The sequence below is a fragment of the Acomys minous genome, assembly GCF_964271855.1.
Source record: "Acomys minous genome assembly, chromosome: 7".
NCBI classification, from domain to species: domain Eukaryota; kingdom Metazoa; phylum Chordata; class Mammalia; order Rodentia; family Muridae; genus Acomys; species Acomys minous.
Genome location: NC_140488.1, coordinates 4,353,729 through 4,379,252, shown reverse-complemented (window position 1 = coordinate 4,379,252; position 25,524 = coordinate 4,353,729). Strand labels below are relative to the sequence as shown.

The window sequence follows — 25,524 nt, the reverse complement described above, 5'->3', positions numbered from 1 at the left end:
TTTTTAACTAATACAGTTTATATCTTAGTTTTAAAGATTAATTGAGCAGAAGGAACAGACAGCTTGTATATATCCTTTCACTTTCCCCTTAATATCAATATCTTCCATTAGTGTGATATAGCCATTAAAATTGATGAATCAATTAACACATTATCAATAATTTGAGCAAATGGCTGACATTGACATTTACCCTTTGTGTTAGGGGTTTTGAAAACTACATCGTGTTATATAACCACTATCACAGAATTTTACAGAATAGTTGTCCTGTCCTAAGGACTCCACTTTTCTCCCTTCAAACTCCTGGCAACCATGGATCTTCTTTCTCCTGTCTCCATTATTTGATCTTTGAGAATATCATGTAAACGGCATGAGTGCTTACTGGATAACCTCAGCCCCATAGCTGAACAGAACTCTCAAGTTCATTACCTACTATATTCATTTCTCCACTATATTAACTACTTAATTAACTTGCATATATACTGTTTATAATTTTATTTGGGCTTTGTTACACAGGTTCATTATATTGTTTAGGCTGGCTCTCTCTCTCTCTCTCTCTCTCTCTCTCTCTCTCTCTCTCTCTCTCTCTCTCTCTCTCTCTGTGTGTGTGTGTGTGTGTGTGTGTGTGTGTACATGTATGCATATATGTGCATGTATATGTATATTTTCAAAATGTTTCCTTCAATTTTAATTTTTATAGTTTTCTTTTAACTAGCATGAAAGTAATGACATTGCTCACAGTATTCTAAAAGAAAAATTAGAAGACCAAAAGTCAGCAATGGAAACTTAGTTTGTTATAATTTGGCCAAACCAGGGAGAGGCAAAACAAAACAAACAAACAAACAAACAAAAAACAAAAAACAAAACAAAACCTTTATTTCTGTTCACTTCTACTATGATGGTTTTACAACTCATATAAAAGGTGAAACATAAGACCAGAAGTTATGTAGATGTAACTGTGAAACAGACTGTGGTCTTTTCCTGAGAAAGGGTCATTCTCTTAGGCCTAATATCCAGAGCTGCCTCTGTTCTTAGCATTGGCTGGGCATAGTGTTGCATACATTTAATCCAAGGATGTAGAAAGCAGACATAGGCAGATCTCCATGATTTCCAGATCAGTCAAGGCCACATAGTGAGAAGACACTGTCTCAAAAACAAACAAACAAAAACCCATCATCCATCTCATGAAATCACATTCTTAGCCAATATATAAACAGATGGAAAGAGGTACAATTCATCCCATAACAGTCAGTAGTGATGGCTTAGGTAAGCTACCATCATCAGAAGGTCTACACAGATACTGACTACTGGGGTAAGAACAGGGAAACCCATGACCTCTTGACAACACCACACACTGACATTTAAGACTGCAAATATTTACTTATAAACAATTGAGCAAACTGACTACTAGAAATAAGCATCAATTAATTTAAGACTACAGTCTTATGATTCCATATGGTTCTTTGTTGGCTCAACCATGAAGGTTTCTAGTTAAGAAACCTATGGCTTTTGCTTCCTGTGATTTGACTCAATTACCACTTGAAATAACTTTTCATGATTCTTTTACCAGTTCCCCCTTACCCTGCCCAACTTGAAGAAACACATGCTTAGGACACAGAAAAGTCTGAATTCAGACTATGGGGCAATTTGCCAGCATTTTTATTACAGATGGGAAAATCACACTCTCTCAGAAGTCTTGGTTCTCTCTTTAAAATGAGGTGAGAGCTCCTTTGAAATATTATCACGAGAATACAATGAGGCTTAGGGGAAGAGCCTATAGATCAAGGTAGTGTGGCTTGATCTCTACATCATGACCAAAGGTCAAAATGGAGGCCAACCTGGAACATTACCCAGATCACCTGTGTTGACTGAGTGCAACATAAATGCCTAAGGGGGACAGCATCCAGTTGTGTCTGTGCATCTTGAAAGAGTCTCCTGCATCTTCCTTTTAACATGCCACTGAAGGAGGAAAAGAGTCCTAACTTATGGATGATATAGAAGAAAAAGGTGCAGTGAAAAAGTTGAGTAGAGGACCAGGAAATAGCAAGCATTTGCTTCTCATGTACCAATATACTGCACTGAACAGGGTCAGGCAACTGAGGTGAGTGTTAGATCAGGACTGAGGAGTGTAAGGGTAAGGGGTGAACCTGGGATCCTGACGTCCAGAATGATGTATAAGGAAAATTCAGCCAAAAAGAATTAAAATGAAAAGAAGGTTGTATTGGGCCTGGGGGTGTGTGAAATGAACAGCTATCAATATTTAAAAGAACACATCTGAGAAGGAAGAAATAGTCCAGTGGGCCAAGTCCTGCCAGTAGGCAGTCCTTCTTATCCACCTACTTTACAAAACTAGATCTGAGATCTGTCGATGGCTACTGTTGTAGCCATTGTCATCTGTTTTGCCTGTATCTTCCTCCTAATCCTGAGAAGCAACTCCCCTCAAAATAAGTGACAAGGAAAGTGCTCTTGCCCCAGACTCATCTTCATTTTGTACAAATTCCTTTGCTTTCTAGGCTATCATTCTTTTAGCTTAACACTGATAGTTGGCCTATCTCTCCCCTGAGCTCCCTTCCTGCTTAAACTCTCCTTCCAGTCATATACATAATTAACTGGAATCTCCTAATCCAGCAGCTGAAAGGCCTTCTGCATAAGGTGTGTGTTCTCCAGGCAGCCTGAAGGAGAACTTCAGATGTTCCCTGTCTGTGCTTACCCTATCCTAGCTACTGATTTCCAACCATCTTGAACATGCAGATCATATATTATTTGTTGCTTTGAAGCACAGGAGATGGGAAAAAGATCAGGGTTTATATAGTCATTAGGCACAAATCGACTTCTTTGCACGTATTTTCCACCTCTTGGCCAATATACCTTTGAGCAACCTGAAATGCAACAAACATGGTATGTGTCCCAGCTCTGTATTTTGGACTAAATGTGCCTTAAAAATATGTATCACACTGAGATCCTCTATGCACAGCACACAAAAATAGCTCAATCCTGAACAACCCCAATTCCTTTCCACAGATACTTGGCCCATAGAAAGGAAATATTTCCACAGTTAACTCTTTCTCTCCTATTCTTTTGTATACATGCTAAGTCCTAGTTTAGGAAGGAAAAACTATTTACCACATTCTTGCATGGCCATTCTACACCAGACTGAGTGGGTGACAGGCAGAGAGGCTGAAAAGGAAATGCCTGTAATATTTAGTTAATGTGGTCATCATATTTGACTTGGCTATACTTCCTGAATTGCAAATATAAATGTCCCACTTTATTTGCAAGTGAGTTCTTTTATCCACAGGGAGTGCTGAGTGAGCATGCCCAAGTCTTAGCGCTGCTGAAGCAGAGGGACATATCAGCTGGAACTGTGCTGGGCCCCAAGGAACAGCGGTGTGGTATCTAGGAAGCTGCTGAGGGGGAAAGGCCATATGCCAGTACATTAACCTCAACCGAGAGCTTGGAAAATTATTGCAGTTCAGTCTTGCAAAAACCCATTGCATTAGTTCCTGACGCAGAGAAGGCCATGGACTTTGGTAAGCGCAAAGGTGCTAAAGTAGAATCATTCGAGTCAGATCTGAAAGGTAGCACTCGACCTTGAGGCCATCTCTAAGATCCTTGGGTTCTGCCTTCTCTCCTTACTAACGGAGGATTAAAAGCCCTGCTCTGTAGACCCCATGCTGCTATTGTTTCATTGACAGCTTAAAGAGCACAATGCTTTGATCATCACTATCATTAAGTGAAGAAGCCAGAAAATTACCATAAAATCAGGCAACAGATTTGAGTAGAGGTGGCTTAAACTGCTATTTAGAACATGTAGATGTGTGCTTAATGTCAGCCTGGTGAGCTGGCTCAGTGGATAAAAGTTCTTGTTGTGCAACTTTGGTGACTTGGGTTCAATCTCTGAAACCCATGGTGAAACAAGAAAATTGACTTCTGAAGGAAAGTTCAGCTCCTCTCCGATTTCCACATATGCACTGTGTCATGCATGTACACACACACACACACACACACACACACACACACACACACACACACACATACACTACCACCACCAACACTACCACCAACACTACCAATGCCAACATAAAAATTTAAGAAGAAGTTCTCAGCATATGGGCCACAGACCTAAGTAAGGCCAGAGAGCAGTTTAACCCACTTGAGACCTCAGAGGCTTGTTGTCCTTTCTGGCTCCTATTATATCCCCGTCTGCATCTTGTAGGCATGATCTCTAGCTTCTTCTCCTTTATGCAGCCTGCTCTATGGTTGACATCTATCACACTCTCCAGAGGTTGTGACTCACTGAGCCAGCAGGACTGAGGAAAGTATAATGGAAAGTATGCTGATAAAGCTACAGTTGGAATCTCAGAGGATCTTGGAGAAGAGAATGAAAAAAAAAATACAGTAGGGGAGAACAGCATAGAGCTTCTATTTAAATAAATGTAGTGTTTTGTCTTCTGCATGTTTGGTGGGCCTGCTTCTAGTTTGTTTGTAGGAACCCAAGAGTACTCTGATAGAAGCTGGGCTGTGTCCTTAACAGGATAGTCTAGTAAAGAGGAACAGGCAAATTGTCTAAAGTGACAAGAACAGGACAATGGTTGGAACTTTGTAGTAGAGCATTTTTCTAACCTATACAACACCCTGAGTTCAACACAACACAGCAAAATAGTAAAAACTAAGAAATACTTTCAAAGCATAATGGTACATGACTATAATCCCAGCATTGAGGCTGCTGAGGCAAGAGATTTATTTGTAAATTCAAGACCAGCCTAGGTTATAAAACAAGACATTGGAGAGAGGGGGGGAGTGCACTTGTGTGGGCAAGAATAACCAAAGAGCATGGGGATGTTGGGTATTTAGTGCTTGACTGTCAAATGTTAAACTATTGAAACTGAAAACTTATCGGCATCTAGGTAGGAGAACGGATGTATCTGTCACCTATGATGGAGGCTAGGAAGACATGGAGATGGGACCAGGTTGAAACATACTCATGCTTAGGTTTGGGGCTGAAGTTCATCAAAGAGCTAGAGTACTTTGGAGAAAAACCAAGGCAGAATATATCTCCATGGTCTTAGCCAACATGCCTGAGGCAGAGAAAAACTGGGACTCTGTAGGTACACAGTGTGTGGCTCCCTTGGCCTCACCAACTATTGACTCAAGGCAGCATGGCAGAGTCTGCAGCTTGCTCTGAGAGGGTAAGACTATGTGGAGATACTGGGGTTTGACAGAGAGCAGAGGTATCTTCAGGGATGACAAGCTCCTCTTGGCACCTTGTCTGTCTTCACTTGTACACCATATTAAAAATCACTTGGCTACTTTCTCCTCACACATCCGAACAACATTGTTTTTTGTTTGTTTTGTCTTGTTTTATTTTGTAACAAGGTCTTGAGTAGTCCAAGACAGCCTCCAAACAAGATATGTAGCAAAGAATGACCTTGAATTTCTGATTCTCCAGGTTCCACCACCCTAGTACTAGGATTAATGGTGTGAGCCAATGTGTGGTGTGTGTGTGTGTGTGTGTGTGTGTGTGTGTGTGTGTGTATGTATGTATGTATGTATGTATGTGTGTATGTATGTAAAATCACCCAAAGCCAGGACTCCTTTTTGATGATTGTGTCCTTATAGGTCTTCCCTGGTCTCTAAGGGGTTCCAGCCAAGCAGACTGACAACCAGAAAGTGACATAGACAACATGTGACAAAGTGCATCAGATTCCAGTAGGGGCCATCTAGTGAGAAGCTGGTTGCTATTCTTTTAACTTCTTTAACAGGCACTGTTTCCTTTTTCTTCTCTTTGTATTATTAATATAGAACATGCTTAAGAGAGGGTGAAAATCAAGGATGGTTGGATTTCATTTTCACAGCCAGAATTAAACCTGAAGCTCAAACACTTAAACAGGCAATACATGATTACACAAGTATTTTTATTTAAGGTCTAGCTCTAACATGGACCAGAAACTGGTAAAATGGGACAGGGCATTAAAAGGGTGGGGGAAGCAGAAACAGTTAACTTCATCTGGATTTCTCCAAGTTAATAGCAAAGTTTCATGGGAGAAATGAAGCTTCCAGGAAGCTATAGGAATATTTTTGTTTACCTCTGGATAAGGAGGATTTGCCCTTTGAAGAACGTTATGCAGATGCCCCACATCCTCCTGGGACAAAAAGAAAATTCTCTTTCAATGACGAGAAGTGAGGGTCTTATTTCACAATGGACTGATAATGGCACACATGGATTGGTGGAGAAAGAGTACTGTAGTGTCCAGGAAATTTATTCTGGTTTTAGGAAAATAATCCCCTGCAGCTTGGGACCCATGGAGGAATTGTATCAGTAGGGACCGACTAGCACAAAGGCAAAGACACTAGCTGCTTTTTCTTCCCAGAGAGGACAGCTACAGCACAAAACCAAATCACCAAAGAGCATAATGAAAACCACTGGTGGGAATAGTGCAGCTTTCTTTAAAGAAAGACAAAGAAAGGAAGAAAAAAAGATAGCAAGAAGGAAGGAAGGAAGGAAGCTTTGGCAAGTAGTAGGGGAAAATTACATTGTGCCAGAATTCATGGCAGGGAAAGGAAAAGACATTCTCAGTGGCCTCTCTGGCCTCTTCTCATGCTAAAATGTCCTATTTTCTACCAAGAGTAGAAAATGCACATGCCTCCATGCTTCCTTCCCTCACTGCACTGCTTTGCTCCAGTTTCAGAAACCCATGGTAAGGAGCAGCCTATGTCATTGGCAGAATTTGTCCCCTCTCCCCTGCAGTTGTCCTATCTCTAAGCCCCTCTTCTGTTTGTCTTGGAAGACTCTGAGTGCCACCTTACTGCTGGCAACTGCTTTTCATTATAGAACAGTTCAAACATACCCCAACTGGAGGCTACTTTCAGTTGCTAACTCCAAGATTCACAGAGGATAAATATCCACAAAATTTCTCTAAGGCTTACTCCCTGTCCTCTCTTATCTCTGTGTCAGTTAGAGGGATAGAAAGAAGAGCACCACGTTTCCCTGGCATTGCTTAGTGTATACATGAATGGTTGTTGACTACAGAGCAAAGAGCTTAGCTTGGATGCCAAATCAAGTCAATCCCTGTTGTCCCCATGTGGAGGTTGAGAGGATGAAGAAGACAGTTAGTTTGGAAATGTGAGGCTTACCTCTAAAATATAGGACCCATCTGTATTCACCATGAAACAGTGAAAAGCTATAGAGTTGAATTCAAAATGCATGAGCTTAACTCTTTGTCACAGACTAGTATGTGACCATGGTGAATCTAGTCACTCAGTCTGACCCTTGGTTTCCTCATTGGCAAAGATACAACACATCTAAGCATAGGCTTGTCAAGGAGGGAGTATGGTAAGGAATGTTTTTCTGGGATGTGGTGGTGGGTCCTTTGTCATCAAGTCCTCAATGTGGAGTTTCAGTGGATATGCTAGGCCTCCCTTCAGCTTTCTGAAAGATTGTGCCCAGAACACAGAAAGCTACACTTGGTTACGAAAGGTGGTGGATGCCATTAACTGCCTCTTCAAAGGCATTGTTATAGTGCCCTAGGGATACAGCTACAGCAGCTGTGAGAAAGTGGGGAAAGCCTCTCAAAGTGGCTGCTTTCAAAGAAGGCATTTGTTGAATGTTGTAATGTCCTGTTCTGTAAGAAGTCTCAGTGCACTATCTGCTCTTGTGGTAAAGCTTAGTGAGTTGTGTTCTGTGAGCCTCCATTTTCCTGGATTCTGCTTCTGTGAATTAGAGTGGTGAGCTATCCTGACAGCAGTTGGAGTGTGATGTGAATCTACAAAGCTTTACTCTTCCCCGGGGGATATATTGTTTTCTAGATGAGGAAACTAGGACACAGAGAAATGAAATGGTGCCCCTAATACTACACAGCAGCTAGAAAATTGAAGAGCCTAAGTAAAAATTCAGGAAGCCTGGCTCTAGGGTTCATTCTTTGTTTTATTGGAAGGGAACTGGTTAGCCAAAGTTTCCAGAATGTTCTTGTCTAATAGAATGAGTGAGAGCACAGTTTGTCCACACTGGAATATCTCTCCAAGTCCTTCCAATTGGCTCAGGAAAATAACTGCTGGAGAGAGAGTCATAGAACAGATTCTACTCCAGAGCCTGCAGAAGGGGCGTGCCCCTGCTGACATCTGTGTTCGGGGCTTTTGGTGTACACAATATGTTTTCAACCATCTAATTTGTAGTCATTTTTACATCTGCCTTGGGAACCTTGGGTGGCAGGGAGGATCTGATAGACTATAGCTTCTCAGAAGCCATTGAGGGCCAGAGTCAATAGAGACTCATATTAATAACACTAATCCTTTGGAAATGGTGAGCAGAACAGTTGTGGATGAGATGGACTCCTTCCTCTTCACATAGAAACAGCTATCTCGAGCAGCAGGGACATCTGCTTCCTGAGCTGCTGGAGAGGGGCCTCAGTTCCCAGCGGTATCTAGGAAACCCCAAGAGTGGCCAGTCATAATGGCCCTCAGGAGAGCTTATACATTCCAGTTAATTTACCTCTCAACTCGCTTGAGCTATATTTCATCCCTTCTGGCATATTTTGCTTTGTACCTGATAAAACGGAGAGAAAATGGATGGCTAGAGACTGAGGGGGCGAGAGAAGTATATTTGTTCATTTGCAGAACATTTTCACATTACTGTCACTGACATTTCTCTTGCCTAGAGACATTTGAAACGAGGGTCTTAGAATAATGCTGTCAAGGCTTCAGGGCTACAGAAAGGTCCTCTACTACATGTACCTCTCTCTCAGGGGCTTCATGGTGCTGACTCAAGGGATTGGGTTGTGAGAGCTGCTGTGTGGTGGGGAATGACTAAAGGAAGACCAAAAGGCCTCAGCTCAGCCTCCTCATCTTATGAGTATTTCCAGGGTTCATCGGGGCCAAATCTCTTACCTTAAACCTGACAAATGCACCCAGAGAGATTTATCCCAGACAGCACATTCTGCCAACTGCCAAACTGGGATAGAAAAGCAGATTTTTTTCTTTTCCTTTTGACTCATATTGCTGGACAGGCACGAATCCCTTTCCGAGTCACTGTGAGTTCTAGGCAAGCCTCCTGAATTTGTTTTTCAGCTCCAATTCCTCTGTTCTTTCACTGGGATCTGCAGCTTAGCACACCACTGCTCTTGGAACACTGTGACCACATTATGCTTGCTTATTGATATCCCTGCCTTGTCCCTTAGGTCAACACCAAAGTCTAATGGATCTCTGCTGTCTTTGCTCTCCTCCCAGGGCTCAGGTAAGTAGATACCATGGAGCAGGAGCTCTGTATGTGTTTGTGAAATGAATGAACAAATGAATGAATGAGCAAATATGGGAACAGTGACGTTTTGTGTTAAAGTACATACTGAGAGTGAATTAAAATGTACTCATTTTCTCTTAAATTGCATTAAGAAGTACATTAGAATTTCAGATTTTAGCAGACAAGAAAATTACAGACAAATTCATATATTCTCATTCCTCAGTGATGGCTAGCCCCCAAAGATTGAAGAGAGAAACAGTAGTCTAATGTTGTCATTCTGTTTTCCTCTTGTTCTCTTCTGCTGCTTGAAGATCTGTGAAATGATTCATGCCTTGAAATACACTTTCTATAATATTCTTACATGAATTCTTAAAATTAATTCCCAACTGTTTCTCTCTTCTTTATTCTTTGCTTATACACTTTTTACTCTATTGGAAATTGGCACTGATCCCCACACATGGTTCCCTGGCTAGTGCCAGGAATGCCAGTGCTTGGCCAGCTCTGCTTAGTGCTGCTTGAAGTAAGGCCAAGTGCTGATCTGAGACCCTGAGTGTAGAAGGTTGGATGTGGGTGGACTCTCCTTATGGCACTGTGAGAAGAGGCAGTGAATATACTACTGTAGGGGCATAGCTCATGAAAAGGCTTCTTTTAGAGTAGCATAGGAGATGCTTCCTGTCCAGAAGTCCCCCTGGAATAGAGCTAGTGAGAGCCAGATCCAGGAAGCTGCTCATATCTGGCTTTCCTGTATCCCTGTAGTCTCTGTGGAAGCAGTTTAACAATGTAGCCTACCACTAGAGAATTAGTAGTAGAGAACAAGTTGGCCAGGTTCCCTTTACTGCCACATTTCTGAGCCAAGAAATCATGGGCAAGTTACTCAGTAGCTTTGAGCCTAAGCCCTCTCTTGTATAAATGGGAGGTAATGGTGTCTTGACAGATAGAATACTGATCTCTGTGCACATTTCGCACAGAGTATAAATGGTACTCTATGCTACCATTATGAATAGTGGGGAAACTGGTAAAAGGCATAGATTGCCATCATGGACTAGGAACAGTTTCTTGCTGAGTGCCTTTGCTGAGCAGGCAGTGCCATTGTCCTGATCTAACTCTTGAGAAAACTGAGGTGCTGAGAAGTGAAACAGCTTGCTTTGGGTTACACAGCCACATTTCAAAGCTATCAAGATGATCCAGCATAGTTGCAATGACTATGAAAGACAGGATGCTAGGACTCCACACTTCCTTACCTTCTCCTGTCCCTTACAAACTGGTCAAAAGAGCAGAATTTATAAACTGTGGCGATGAGTTACTCAGTGGCTAAAGCACTTACTGCACATGCGTGAGGACTGAAGTTCAGAATCATAGAACTCATCTAAAAGCTTGCCATAATAATCCCAGTGTCCTTATGGCAAGATAAAAACAGGAAAATTCTCAGAAGTTGGGCCAACTCGGTTGGGATACACAGCAATGAACAATTAGAGACCTGCTCTCAAATGAGTTGAAAGGTGAAGCTCAACATCTACGATTTGACCTCTGAACTCCATACCCATGCCGTTGTGTACATGTGCACTTACCTGTACATGTGAATGAACACACACACACACACACACACACACACACACACACACACACACACACACACACACACTTTTTAAAAGACTAGAATTGAAACAGTCTGGGCCTTCAGCTGCTACTTTGCTGACCTGGCAACTCCCCAAGTCTAGTGAAAAAGTTTCCTAAGAAGGGATGCTCAACAGGCTGTCAATGAACTATGTGGCCCACTGGCCAGCAAGAGGTCATGTCTGGAACTGTAAATTGTGTTTCTTTAGAGGAGGGAGAAGTCATACCTTGCAAACCTGTGTCACACTGACTGAAAAAGGCCAAGCATTTGTCTTTCTATATTCTTCCCCTCATTGGCCTTCCTGGCTAAGGGAACTTGGAAGTATTTTTAGGCCATAAGAAAGCTGGAGAGGATACTGGAAAACAAGGGGAGGCATACAGCCCTTGAGTAAGGGGAAGGAGGGATTTGTGACTTCCAAGTATCAACTAGGCTATGACTGCATCTTCCAGAATCTCCCTAGGATTTGTCTGGTATTTAAGGTGGAGTGGTTTTGAGGATATAAATCAAGGAAATCTGAAAGGGAGGGAGAAAGGCGTAGCAAGAAGAAGGCTATCTTTTACCCCAGTGAGAGACACTTAGTTTCCTCCTATGCAAGCATAAGGGAAAGCCATGCCAGGCCCAATTCTTCCTGATCTATCATGACTGCAGGCAGGGAGGGTATGCAAGTCATTCTAAGCAAAATGTACTATGCTAATGATGCCTACAATCCCTATTGCCTCTCTGCTGACATGTTCTTTAGTTCCCCCTGCCTCAATGCCCTTATCTTCAAAGTAGAATAAATCAAGTGTCTGTGTTCCATGAGCCTATTGTTGGCCACTTCTAGAAGTGGAGGGACACCAAGAGAAGATGATTTTACTGAGCTGTGGGGTTAACTTGAGGGCAGGAGGTAACAGTTGTTGAAATGTGGAGGTAGATGGACCAATACATTTGGCTTGTCTCAACATCAGTCCAGCCTCCATCTTCATTGTTCCTCCTTCCTAGCCACTTGTAAAGGTTCCACAGCCTGTTTTAGGGAAACATTATCCACTCTTTGCAATTCCCAGGAGTGCAGAAAACTGTTTATAGGCTATATACAGGAATGTACTCTGGCTAAAGATTTTTTCATGACTTTGCAATTTTCAGGAAACTAGGGGGGATGGGTCTGTGAAATAACATTACTTTTTGTATTTGCTTCACATTTAGATAGGGAAAAGCATGGATTAAACATTTTGTTCTCACTGGGCTGGAAAAAATATATGTAATATAGCCTAGAATATGAGGAGACAAGCACCATTTCTAGAAGTCTCTGCTTTCTACAAGAAATTCCCATTTCAGAGTTAGATGTTTGCTTGTCTACCTGTAAAGAAATGCTACTCATTACTTCCCAAGGCCACCTGTGTTAATACCAGACCATGCTGATAAGCTGGAAAGCATCCCTTTTATTGAAAATAGATTCTTCTCTCATCCCAACCACAGTTTCTTCTCCATCCTCTCTTCCCACTCCATTTACCATCCATCTCCACCAGATCCATCCCACGTCTGTTTCCCTTCAGAAACAGAGAAAGCCACCAAAAGACAATGTCTGGGTTAAAATAAAATGAATTTCTATGACACATTTGCCTACCAGTCTTGGTTGTCTCCTTGTTCCCATGATGGCCTCAGCATCTCTTCTCTGGAAGCATCATTCATTCTTCCTAGTATTGAGTCTGTCTCCTGAACCGCCCTTCTAGTTTCTTCCCATAAATGGGTTTTATCATTTTATACTTCTAGAGATTGCAAGGCCAAAATTGCTGTGACACATGCACACATGTTACAGTAAGAAGACATCTTTCCAAAACTGGTTCTCTGCTTTTGTGGGGCACATAGACTGCATCACCAGGGAAGTTGGCATGGAGCTAGAGCGAGGTTGTCTAAACCCAGAAAATCTGCAGATTGATCCCTCCCTGTTCTGTGCCTACACACGCTGGTGCACGTAGTCTTGACCTCTACCTCCCCAAGCTCAAGGTAATCATGTAGTCTAGCACCTGGAATTCCTCTCCATTCAAATAAAGTATCCCCACCATTTAAGCTCCAGCCAATGATACAGGCCCACCCTGAAAATCCCTTCCCAAGCCCCAAGGTTTGTATAGCCCTTCTTCACCCTGAATGAAATGCACAAGCTCTTTCACCAAATATTGTCTAAAGAGTTGCTGTGTCACTGGGAGAGCTCTGAGATAAAAGGTTGTAACACTTGAAGAGCTGTTTTGACAAAGGCTTTCCCCCTCTGGGCACTCACCACTGGACTGGGACCCTCTGGCTGCCCACTCAGCTAGGCTTTGGTCCTTAGGGTCTGGTGCCTGCACACTCCAAAGGGAAGAAGTGGGCCTGGCTGCTATAGCTCAAAAGAGTTGTAACACTAAAATCCTCAGAGAAGGCTTTCTCCCTCAGCACTCTCATCTGGTCTGGGATCCTGCAGACCCACCCATTCCTGCTCTGCTTCCTCATTCCCAGCCCAGTGTGCAGTGGTGCCAGGATGTCCCTAGGGAAGAAGTGGGCTCTGGACCCACATGCTTCTAATGTGTAGGTTCTGAGTTTGAACTCAGATCACAAGGAATGGCAGCCTGACAGCAACTGAATCATCTTGCGAGCTCTCTGTGATTGAACTCTTCTTAAAATGTTTTTTGGGAGTATAATATAATTAAATGATTTCCCTCCTTCTTTCCATTTCCTCCTTCCAGACCCTCCCTAATCCTCTCCTTGCTCTGGCTCCTTTTTTCATTAAGCACTGTTACACACACACACACACACACACACACACACACGTACACACACACCTTAGTCTTATTATATATGTTTTTAGGGCTGGCCTTTTGGTATTGACATGTTCTTCCCAGTGCAAAACAGTTTCTCCTGAGCTCCACATTCATTAGTTTTCTGTAGTTCACGGCATAGGGTTTTGGCCACCATTTCACTTTAGTATCTCTACTGGTGTTGTTCTTGTTTAGGTCCTATTTAAGCAGCCATGTTGGTGTAACTTCATTGAAAATAGCTTCTCACATTTCTAGAAAACACAATCTCGCAGGGAACTCTGTTCCTCAGACTCTTGCAATCTTTCCTCCTCCTCTTCTGCAATGATTCCTGAGCCTTAGGTGTGGGAGCAGGCTTGTAGATGTATCCACTGAGACTGAGCCTCAAGCTCTCCATTTTGATTGGTTGTGGTTTTCTATAATGGTCTCATCTGTTGATGAGGAGTGAAGACTGCGTTTATCTCTGGGTAGCAGGACAACTAATTAGAGTGTAGTTGGAGGTTATGTGGGCTTACTTGAATAGTGGTTGTAGGTTCTCTTGCAAGATCTAGGACTTCACCAGCCCAGACAGATGAGTCTGGTGAAGTACTCCCTGCCATCTGAGGCCCACATTCTTCTTTTACCTCTTAATCCACTTACAAACACCCCTGCCGTTAGCCTGGCTGGCCTGAGTAGAAATAATAGCAGCACACATTGATAGAGAACACAAACACAATGCTTTTTACAACTGCTCAGGCAGGTATATAGTTGTGTCTGTCTGTTTGTTTTGGTTTTTTATATAAAGAAGAGACCATAGAGCAGTGAAGCATCTCACCAGGTATATCACTAGTAAGCAGTGAGTAGAGGCAGGATTCCAACTTGGGCATCTTGCTTTCAAAATCTATGGTTTTCATCATTGAAGTAGGACTTCTATCAAATGCTTCTGTGCCTTCATCTTAGAGCACTGACTTTTGGTAAGCTAGTTCTTCCTACCTTTTTGTACTGCAGTGGAGGAGTTCTCCATCATCTGGCCTCTGGAAACCACCAATTGGCCCCATAAATCTTAATGTCCTTACATTTCAGATCTCCTTACTTCTCTAGGACAGCTCTGTAAAGGCTCTGCCGAAGTGAGTGTATATAGAAAAGGAATTCTCTAAGATCAGAAGTCTTTAATTTGGTAAGTCATGGGACCTTTGTATATTTCTCTGGAAATAATGGAACCTTGCTCTATAAAACCTTAGACACATTTCCCTATTGTGGATAATCTCTGGGTCTTTCTGCTACTCCTAAAGCTTGCCTCAGGGAAGGAAAGTGTCATTTACATAGTCCCTGTAGTCACCAAGGACCTTGATCTCACTCAGCTTGTTTAGATCCATGGGAAACAGACATTCCACTTGGTGCCTGTGATGTCAACTTGGGAAAGTCTCAATGAGAGACTGTCTAGTTCATATTGGCCTGGGGGAATGCCTGTGAGGGGTTAGTTGCTGCTGCCATATGTTAGCTACCCCCTCATGTGCAGAGCTCAGACCTACAGCTTTTAGCTGAAGAAATAAGAGCTGAGGCAAGCGAAAAGATAAAGACCTGAAAGGCAGAATGTCAGTGCCTACCATGCTCTCTACCAGCTTTGTGATTAGGTCAGCAGTTTAGTTTCCTGTCATGTTGCTATGACAAAATACCCCTGTAAAAGCAACTCAAGGGGAAAGAGCTTATTTTAGCTCAGTTCCAGGTTACTGTCCATCACTGAAGAGAAACCAGGGAGCAGGAACTTGAAGCAACTAGTCACATTACATCCACAGTGAAGAGCAGGGAGAGGATGAGTGAATGCACTCATCTTCTTCAACTTAGCTAGATTTCTGCACTCTTATAAAGTTCAGGATCCCAGGGCTAGGTAATGGTGCCACCTAAAGTGGGCTTTGTCTTCTCATCTCAATTAAAGTAATCCGTATAATCCCTCACATGCACAGAACCATAAAGAAGAATCAGAGAGTCCAAATGGATTAAAGACCTCAATATAAAACCAGAGACACTAAGTCACTTAGAATAAAAAGTGGGGAAGAGCCTGGAACACATTGGCACAGGAGACAACTTCTTGAATATAACACCAACAGCCCAGGCCTTAATGTCAACAATTAATAAATGGGACCTCATGAGGCTGAGAAGCTTCTGTAAGGCAGGAGACACTGTCAAGAGAACAAAGCGACAGCCTACAGACTGGGAAATAATCTTCACCAACTCTGCATCTGACAAAGGTCTAATATCCAAACTTTATAAAGAACTCAAGAAATTAAACGCCACCAAACCAAATAACCCAATTGAAAAATGGGGCTTGGAACTAAACAGAGAATTCTCAAAGAAAGGAATATCAAATGGCTGAGAAACACTTAAAGAAATGCTCAACCTCCTTAATTATCAGGGAAATGCAAATCAAAACAACTCTGAGATTCCATCTTACACCCATCAGAATGGCTAAGATAAAAAAATTCAAGTGACACCACATACTGGTGAGGATGTGGGGAGAGAGGAACACTCCTTCATTGCTGGTGGGAATGCAAACTAGTACAGCCACTTTGGAAATCTATCTGGTGCTATCTCAGAAAAATGGGAATAGGGCTTCCGCAAGACCCAGCTATTCCACTCCTGGGAATATACCCAGAAGATGCTCCAGCACACAACAAGAAAATTTGTTCAACCATGTTCATAGCAGCCTTATTCATAATAGCCAGAACATGGAAACAGCCTAAGTGTCCCTCAGTAGAAGAATGGATAAAGAAACTGTGGTACATATACACTATGGAATACTACTCAGCTATTAAAAACAAGGAGTTCCCGAGGTTTGTGGACAAATGGATTGAACTAGAAATGATCATAATGAATGAGCTAACCCAGAAGCAGAAAGACTCAAATGGTATATACTCACTTATAACTGGACACTAGCCCAAGGGGCAGGTCCCATGAAAGTCTGCACCTACCAGGAAAGTGGGATAGAGGTGAGAGCATCCTATTGAGACTCTAGGTGAGAAAAATATAGGGGATAGGGAAGTAGGTGGATCCAGAGGGTCCTAGAAACCTACAAGAGGAACATTATGATGGGTGGATCTGAGCCCAGGGGTTCTGCTTGATCTAAGGCACCAAGCAAGGACAAAACAAAGTCATCATCAAACTCCTACCCAGATCTATCCAAGGGACAGAGCATTCTCCTCAGCTAAGTGGAGACTGGGAACTGATTTTCACAGAATCTCTGGTGCCCCATATTTGGCCATGTTCCTTTGTTGAGGAGACCCAGTGGCACTCGGAGGAAGGATAGGGGACTACCAAGAAGAGACTTGATACCCTAGCACCATATTCAGGGGGAGGAGGTTCCCCTCAGTCACAGTCATAGGGAAGGGGAATTGGGGTGAAAGTGGGAGGGAGGGAGAAATGGGAGGATGCATGGGATGGGATAGAAAATGAGATGTAATATGAATTATTTTATTTTTCAATAAAAATGTGTTAAAAAAAAAGAAGAATCAGAGAAGTAACATTGTTGACCCTGAGCCTTACCCTCCTGTGATCCTAGGTTAGAGTAACTGGGGGATGGCATGATAGAGGGGCCTGGAAGCTGGGATGAAATAGACAATCACTAGAATAGCATTTCAAAGTCAGACAAGGGATCTTGGTCAGTGAAGATCCTGAGTTTCCACTGTCAAGCATCTTTATATGTCCTCCTATCTTTTTTTAAAAAAAATTAATTTATATATTCAGATTACAACTCAATTGTTATCCCATCACTTGAATCCTCCCATTCCTCCTTCCCTCCCACTTTCACCCTATTCCCCTCCTCTAGGTCTATGACCAAGGAGGACCTCCTCCCCCACTTTACTCATCTTGATAGCCTGCTTATTCTTTCTTTGAGTGCCACCAGGCCTCCCCACCAAGGGGAGGTCGTCGAATATGGGGCACTAAAGCTCATGTCACAGTCCCTGCTCTCCACAGCTATATGGAGAGCTAGATCAGAGTAGGGGTTCAATGTTTACTATTTGTATTGTCCTTGGTTAGTGCAATAGTTTAAGCAGACCCCACTGGGCCCTGATCCACCCATTACGATGTTCTTCTTGTAGGTTTCTAAGACCCTCTGGATCCTTCTATTTCCCCATCTCCTATATTTCTCTTACCTAGAGTCCCAGTAGGAAGTCCTCACATCTATCCCAATCTCCTGGTAAGTGAAGACTTTCATGGGACATGCCTCCTATCTTATTCCCGATGAATAACTACTGAGTGGGGACTTTGGTGTGTCTTTCAGAGTCCTCTTTTTTTGCCTTTATGACTTACCTGCATTGAAAGTGGCTGGAAGCCTGGATAAAGTACAGGGTTCCTAGATGTGAAAGAGAGAAGATAGTTAATTATTGACTCCAGGAGATATCTTCTTGTGTATATGTCTCTTATGCTAACTAGACCATCTCCGAGGGCTGATCCCTAGCTCTGATATCTCTAGTTCTATGATCCTCATCCTTGACTATGTCAGTGGCTTGGAATGGTACTAACTGTCTTAAAGTATCAAGAATTTTATCTGTGATCTAGCGAGAGGGCCCAGGAACTACACATCCTTATATGAACTTGGCACTGGGCACACCTTCATGGAGAGTGAGTGTAGATGAGCACAATTGGGGCAAAGAGTGAGGGAGGGGCCTACGTGGATGCCATTACTACTTGCCACTCTTAGGCCAAGAGACTAGGGTGGGAAATATCACTGAAACAATGCACCTGGAAAGAGTGTTAACTTTCAGAGAAATAGGTTTTTTTATATGCCTTCAGGCTGGCTAAGACAGATAGTATGCAAATGATAACCCTTATTGGCTCCATTTTAGAGACAACATAGGCCCAATGAAGCTTTTAGGTCAAAAGAGAACTTAAATAACAGAAATCAAATTCAGACCCAGATGAGACTGACGTCTAACCACTCCTACTGCCTTTTGCTCACATCCATTGGCTCTGTATTACTCTGGTGTGTTCTAAAATCAAGAACTCTCTTATTCAAGTTAAAGATTTGCCAGCATCATTAATCTTTGTGCAACTTGAATATGGTGCTGGGCCCTGAGAATCATGTGGTTTTATTTTATAAATGTGGGCACACACACACACATACACACATGCATACATGCATACACGCATATGCACAGGCACAGGACATACACACATGCATCTTCACACATCTATGTCCCACCATGTTTCTTATATATTCTTCTTGAAAATAGATACATAATCATCAGTTGTATTCTGATGACAGTAGAGGTGATGGCTTGGGATGAGTATGTCAATCCTCATCTAACATATTATTTTCTATCCTTAGTGGTGTCAGAGGTTCCTCATTTCTTAGAGAGATACTTAACTACCTCAAGCCAACTGAAACATTTGTCTAAGTGAGATTTGGGAGGACTATCTGGATGACATGATAGGGAAAGACCATGGTCCTTGTGTCCAGGCCCAGCTGGCATGAACTCATGGCTCAACTTGAAATAGAGCCTTCCTCCTTCCTGACCTTGGACTTAACTTGGAACGGATTGGTGCAGTACAGTCACAACATTGTTCTTGTATGTTCTGCACTGGTACATTTAGGAATGAAAGTAAGACCAAGAATTTGCTTTGTCTAAGAAAGACACTGGGTTCAACTACTTCTGTCATATTTAGTGTCAATTATCAACTTGACATACATGAGAAGACAGAACCTCAGTTGAGGAATTGTGTCCACCAGAATGTCCTAGGGACATGTCTATGATGCATTTTCTTTGTGTCATCCTTGGGTATGTGAGCCTTGGCTGTATAGGAAAAGTAGATAAGCAAGGCAGGTGAAGTAAGTGAGTAACCAGCATTCCTTTATGGTCTCTGCTTCAGGTTATATTTCTGGGTTCCTGCATTGAGCTCCCGCCTTGACTTCCCTAGATAATGAATTGTAACCAGCAAGCTGAAATAAGCCCTTTTCTCTCCAAGTTGCTTTTTGGTTATAGTGGTTATCTCAGCAACAGAGAGCAGACAACAAAAATCTCAAAAGACTTTTCCATCACTCGCATTCCATGATTGTATGCTATATGTGTGTGCTTAAGAAAATACACTGATTTGTTTTGGTGTGTTTGTATATTGCATGTGTGCTAGCATGTGCTGTGTCATTTTCCTTGAACTACCTGATCAGGAGTGTCAACTCTTTGCTCCCATGGTTTCTATCACATTATCTTGAATTTTATCTTTATACATAATACTTAGTATATTATTATTTTTAATGTTTAATATAATAATATTTATTATGTACTCATTGTGTACTTGATTCCTTACTATTTTGTCTTCTCCACCCAGAATACCTCTTCCCAGAGGAAAGAGACTCTGTTGATTTTACCCATCAATTTGTTACTAGTGCCCAGCTTAGTGGCTGGTTCACAGTAGAGGTAGAAAAATATTTGTTGATTCAATGGCTGCATGGGTCATATTTGCTTCTCTGTGTTTGAGGAGTGTGGGTGTACTGTGTAAAATGGTGATCCAGAAATTACTCCAAACCAAACAAACCTAGATTTGGCTACTGTCTGAGTCTTGGGCTAACCTCTAGTCATGATTATTGCTTAGTCCTTCAAAAAAATGGTGATACTGTCTATCAAGATCATCAGGCACTGGCAGCAATTGGGACAGTAAAGGAATTGTACTGCTGCCTACTTATACCTACTTTATCAAACTGGGACTTTGCCATTGGCCTTTTTTCTGTAGTCTGTATTAGCCATTCTCAAAAGTTCTGATCAAATTAGGGGGCCTGGTGGGGTATACAAATGAGTTCTTGAGGAAGAGATGAGTCCTCTGGAATGCTGCTGTGCTGCTTCCTTGATCTCAGCATGTTTTCTAACCAGTTTGCATGCCATTGTTCCAGATCTGTGTGGCTTTCTTGGCCTCAAAATGATTTTCATTTGACTGGCAGACTGGTCCACAGAAGGCATACAGGATGAAGGTGATTCTACTCTGCATTCTTTTCCAGAAGAGGATCTATGTAAGGAGTTTGAGTGACTTCTCCAAGTCCCTTAAGCTGGTTCGTGGTGAAGTGAGGGGGTGGTGTTTGAAGCACTGCTCTGGACCCCTCAGAAGCATTTAAATTTTGCTGAGCACCTCATTCTAGATTTAACCATGAGGGCTGTCTGATGTCAGGCAGACAGCTGCGGAAATAACTCCTAAGAAGTTTTTACAGCAGCATCCTCCACAACAGCCCTCTCTGCAGTTACTGTCCGTTTACATATCTTCTTTTGTAATGTCCTTCTTAAGCTATTTTGCTACTTTTTCTATTAGGTTCTTTGTCTTTTTCTTAGTTATCTATAGGAGTTTTAACATTTCCTGAAACACTTATTCTTTGTGTGCTCTCTCTCCCTACCCCGTGTGCGTGCGTGTGCGCGTGCGCGTGTGTGTGTGTGTGTGTGTTGTTTAGTATCAAACTCTGGACCTTTTATACACTAAGAGTTCTACCACTAATCTATAGACTTAGTCATCATTAAAAGTTTGAGATAGTCGCTAAGCCCACCTATTCACTCTATCACAGGCATTGACCCTCCTTACACAGCCTCCTAAAATAGCAGGGATCATGGGTCTACACCACCAGGCATAGCACTTTGTTACTTTTCATGTGTTGCAAATGTCTTCTTCAAAACTGTGAATTCAGTATGAATATCACTAGTATTTGTTTATAATTCTTTATTCTGTGAGTACATTTGCACAAATTGAAATGCACAAATTATAAGCACCCAGTTTGTCGAGTTTGGAAAAACTCATGCATCTATGTATCCAAGTTTCTTTCAAGAACTAGAGCCGATAAAAAAATCCCTTCTTGAAGCTATGCAATATTAAATAAACCCCTAGTGTCATGTGTTGGATAACTCTTTATGAGTTGTTGGTCAAGGAGGCCTTAGTGGTCCATAAAACAATATAGGCTTTTGACATTCTTCTTTTGGTCATCAGAATTTGATGATGGATGAGACCCTACTGTTAAATATACCATACACCTTGGTTATAAGATATAGAGAAACCAAGCTGAAACTGAGCTGTAAGCCTTCTCCCTCCCTGCTGGCTAACTTTCATAGAGTTTGAAGGGTCTGTGCAGGCCTGAGGGAGAAATAAAACATCAAGAATCGTACCCATATGTGAGCCCTATAAACTAGATGACCAACCTTGGAGGTAAGATGTGCCAATTTGCACAATAGTGGCATGATTTTTATTGACCCAACAAAAAATTCTTAGATTGGAGCTGAGTCCCACTCTACAGGAAAGAATCCATACTTGATACTGTAAATCCTATCAAAAGCCCATGGCAAAGGAGGACATAGGACCTGGAGCAGGAGGACTTAATTTTGCTATTTAGTTAAACTGACATAGTGTTGATGGGCTATGAAATGCTCACTTGTTATCTTGGCACAGCCAATGCATTCATGAATTCTCAAAAACTATGGATGACTGCTGCATTGAGCCTATACAAGAATGGGCACATCACTACTTCCCCTTCATTTCTCGCTTGGTTTTTATTAAATATTTTTCTTATTTTTCACAGATACCTTTATATTATTACACACTTTGAGACTCTTTGTTAAATGGAGATAATTTATTCAATTTAAATCAATTCAGCAAATATTTGTGGAGAATAAATATTTATTATAGAAAAAAATTAGAATTACATTGTTACAATATATAATGTGACATATGAGATTCATGAGGTAATATTTTCCATTAATAGGATTGTGTTTCCTTTGCTTTCTGGCAAGAAAATAATACATCTTTTGACTCCTTTCCCTCAAAATAAAGTTTCTAAAGTAGAAAAAAAGGATGGTCACATCAACAGGCAGACAATGATAAGTAAGGGACTCAGGGGTTCTTAACCCTCACTATTGAGTAATACCCTATGTATAGATTCAAGAAAAGAGGAAATTGTTGCCTTCCATTGTATATCCATCCTGGTGAACCCATCAGACTCCAATGGATATTCCCAATTCAAATGTCACAGATGCCCCTGATTATATTTAAACTGAATTATGCAACAAAAGCAAAAATTATGAATCTGGGAAAGGGACAGATAGGGATTTGGGGAGTGGTTGACAGGGGTGATAGAGAGACAAAAATAGGGAGGAGAGAGTGCCCAGAATGCGTTATAAGCATAAATAAAAATGTCAAAGAACTAATTTAATTTTAAAAGGGGACGTGGAGAGTTTCATTGCCCTAGAAATGTAGTTTCATCATTTTCCTTCCAAGTTCATATGTGTTCCTGCATCCTTACAGACAGCTGTCTAAATTTCTCCACTAGACTTCACGCAACTACGACAGGGTTTCACTGAGTTGTACATGCTAGTCTTGTTGTGTTAGCCAGACTTCAGCCTATAATTCAGTCTAATAAATACCCTATTAGTTCTGTTATTTTAGAGAGCCCTGACTAATATACTTGGCCTCTAGAGAAGCTCTGAGCAGCCACCTGGCCCAGCTTCACCTTTAGTCTCAATTTTTTCTGGGTATGGAACACTTGGTTATTTTCATTTAGCACTTCAATGACAGCGTTGACTGTATTGGGGCCTCTACTGTATACCAGGTGTATTATTATTAATTATGGTTCCTTTGTACATTTTTATAGCTGGTTTTAGATTCTTCCTTGTTGATAAGCTTAGGTGGAGCTTTCTATGAATTTGCCCTGTTTGGGATTTAGTGACCTTGAACCTATGTAATTTATATATTTGTCAACTTGTGGGTGTGCTTTTCCATTACTTTTAATATTTTTCCTGATTTATTTCATTCCTTTCTGGCACTATGTGTACTTGAGATTTGTTTACAATATCTCATTGTCTTTTGAATCCCTGGACTTTTTTGTCCTATAAAAATCTCTCATTTATACATTATGACATTTCTGTTACTTCTGTTTTGTCCTTAACCCTGTCCAGTGAAATTTTCTTTTAACCATTGAATGTGATGGCTCTAGAATTTCTGTAAAATAATTTATTTTCCTGATTCAGTTGTTGTCTGGGGCATTAATTGACTCCTTATGCTAATCTAGGACTACTTTTGGAAGCTTCTAGCCTCCTTACAATCTAACCTAGGCCTAGAATGTTTTCAGCCTCTGAGACTTACTGCTTAATAAGCTCACCCTTACTTGTTCTTTCTGAGCTCTGGGGTAGCTGGTTCAACTCAGCTGTTCTGGCTTAACCTCTTCTCCCAGCTGACTTATTCAATCTGGCTTTTCTCTTGGCCTCTGAATTGCTCTGCTTGGACTCAAATCAACTCAGCAATCTGCTCTAATCAGGCTTCTTCTCAGTTTCTTGTTTGTTCAGTCTTCAACTGAGTTCTTTCTGTGCAACCCATCCCTCTATTACTGTCCTGATAAACCTGCCTCCTTTCTCTGAAAAACTACCTAAGTAGCTTCCCTTTCCACTCTCTTCTCATGAGAGTTGGGTATATCCTATCCTGTAAAATCTTCTCTGATTCATCACTCAATTAGATATCACTTTCAAACATAGATGCTTCCTTCTACAAACTAACTTTACTTTTGTTTGTGATTAAGGTGTGTATCACTACACTTGGATCTAAGCTTTTCTTTACTTGATATTTACTCTACACTAGGCTGACCTTGAACTCAGATTTGTTTGCCTCTGTCTCCTGTATTAAAGGCATGCTTCTATTTCAGCTGGATCACACAGACCTAGAAGATCTTTGGATATGATCTCTTGCCAGTGGGATCACATAGACCTAGAAGGTGTTTGAATTCGATCTCTTGCCAGAATAGCCATGTTCTGAATTAACATTCGTCTGCAAATTTCCATCTGTATCTTTATTATGATTTTTATTTCTTTTTAATATTTTCTGCCTTTTCATTCATTATAGGCATGTTTTCTTTATACGCTTCATTTTAGCAACAGTAGCTGTTTTTAAATTCTCATCTGTTAATTCCAACATCTGGGACATAACAGGGTTGCTTTCAGATGGTTGCTGTTTCTCTCTCTCTCTCTCTCTCTCTCTCTCTCTCTCTCTCTCTCTCTCTCTCTCTCTCTCTGTGTGTGTGTGTGTGTGTGTGTGTGTGTGTGTGTGTGTGTGCGTGTGTGTAATGATTCTGTTGTGTTCCATTGATGTTTTGCTTTTTCATTTTGTTTTTGTTAGCAATCAATTAGATAATTGACTAGATTAAAGCCATGAGCTACTTTTCCCCTGCAGTAAGTGGCAACTCAAATAACAGTTTAGTTTTCTCAGTCTTGTATGGACTTCTCAGAATCTGTCCCATATATAGTTTGGGGTCAATAAACTGTATGTAGAATGGAGCTTATACAGAAAGTTTGTCACTCTTTCTTTCGCTATTTTTCAGGGATTTCCTCTTTTCAGTAATTGTGTTTGCAATAAAGTCTTTATTCTAGTTCCTTTTTTTGGAGTTCTTTTTTAATTAATTTATCTTAATTTATATATTCACTTTACATCCCAATTGTAGCCCCTTCCTCCTCTCCCCCAGGCCATCACTTTTACCCTCTTCCCCTTCTCCCCCATCCCCTTGTCCTCAGAACAGGGGACCCCAACCCCACCAACCTACCCCAGCACATTGAGTGCCACCAGGACTGAGCTCCACCTCATCTACTGAGGCCAAGCAAGGCAGCCTGTTAAGGCAAAGTGATTGAAAGCAGGTAACAGAGTTCATGTCATAGACAGCACCCACTCAACTTATTAGGAAACTCACATTGAAGATCAAACTGCCCATTGGTTACATATGTGTAGTGGGTCTAGGTCCAGTCCATCTTTGCAGTGATATTTTAATGACTGGCTGAGTCAATGAATGGAAACCCTTTGTTAGGTCTTGTGAGAAATGTTTAGGTTATTAGGTCATTTAGGAATGCCAGAATTCTTCTACATTCTACTATGGACAGTCCCTAGCTCTTTTCTTTTTCTTTCTTTTTTTTTTTTTAGCTATTTATTTATTTATTTAT

The 25,524-nt window shown here is 41.5% G+C and overlaps 1 protein-coding gene across 1 annotated transcript in view; it reads left to right on the top strand.

The window, feature by feature from the left end:
* Window positions 1–25,524, top strand: part of LOC311601594 (uncharacterized protein) — a 286,148-nt gene that overhangs the window by 171,395 nt on the left and 89,229 nt on the right. The window contains exon 7 of the mRNA XM_084789121.1: window positions 9,171–9,226. Within this exon, the coding sequence (XP_084645247.1) occupies window positions 9,171–9,188 (18 nt within the window). The 3' untranslated portion in view covers window positions 9,189–9,226. The remainder of the gene's footprint in view (window positions 1–9,170; window positions 9,227–25,524) is intronic.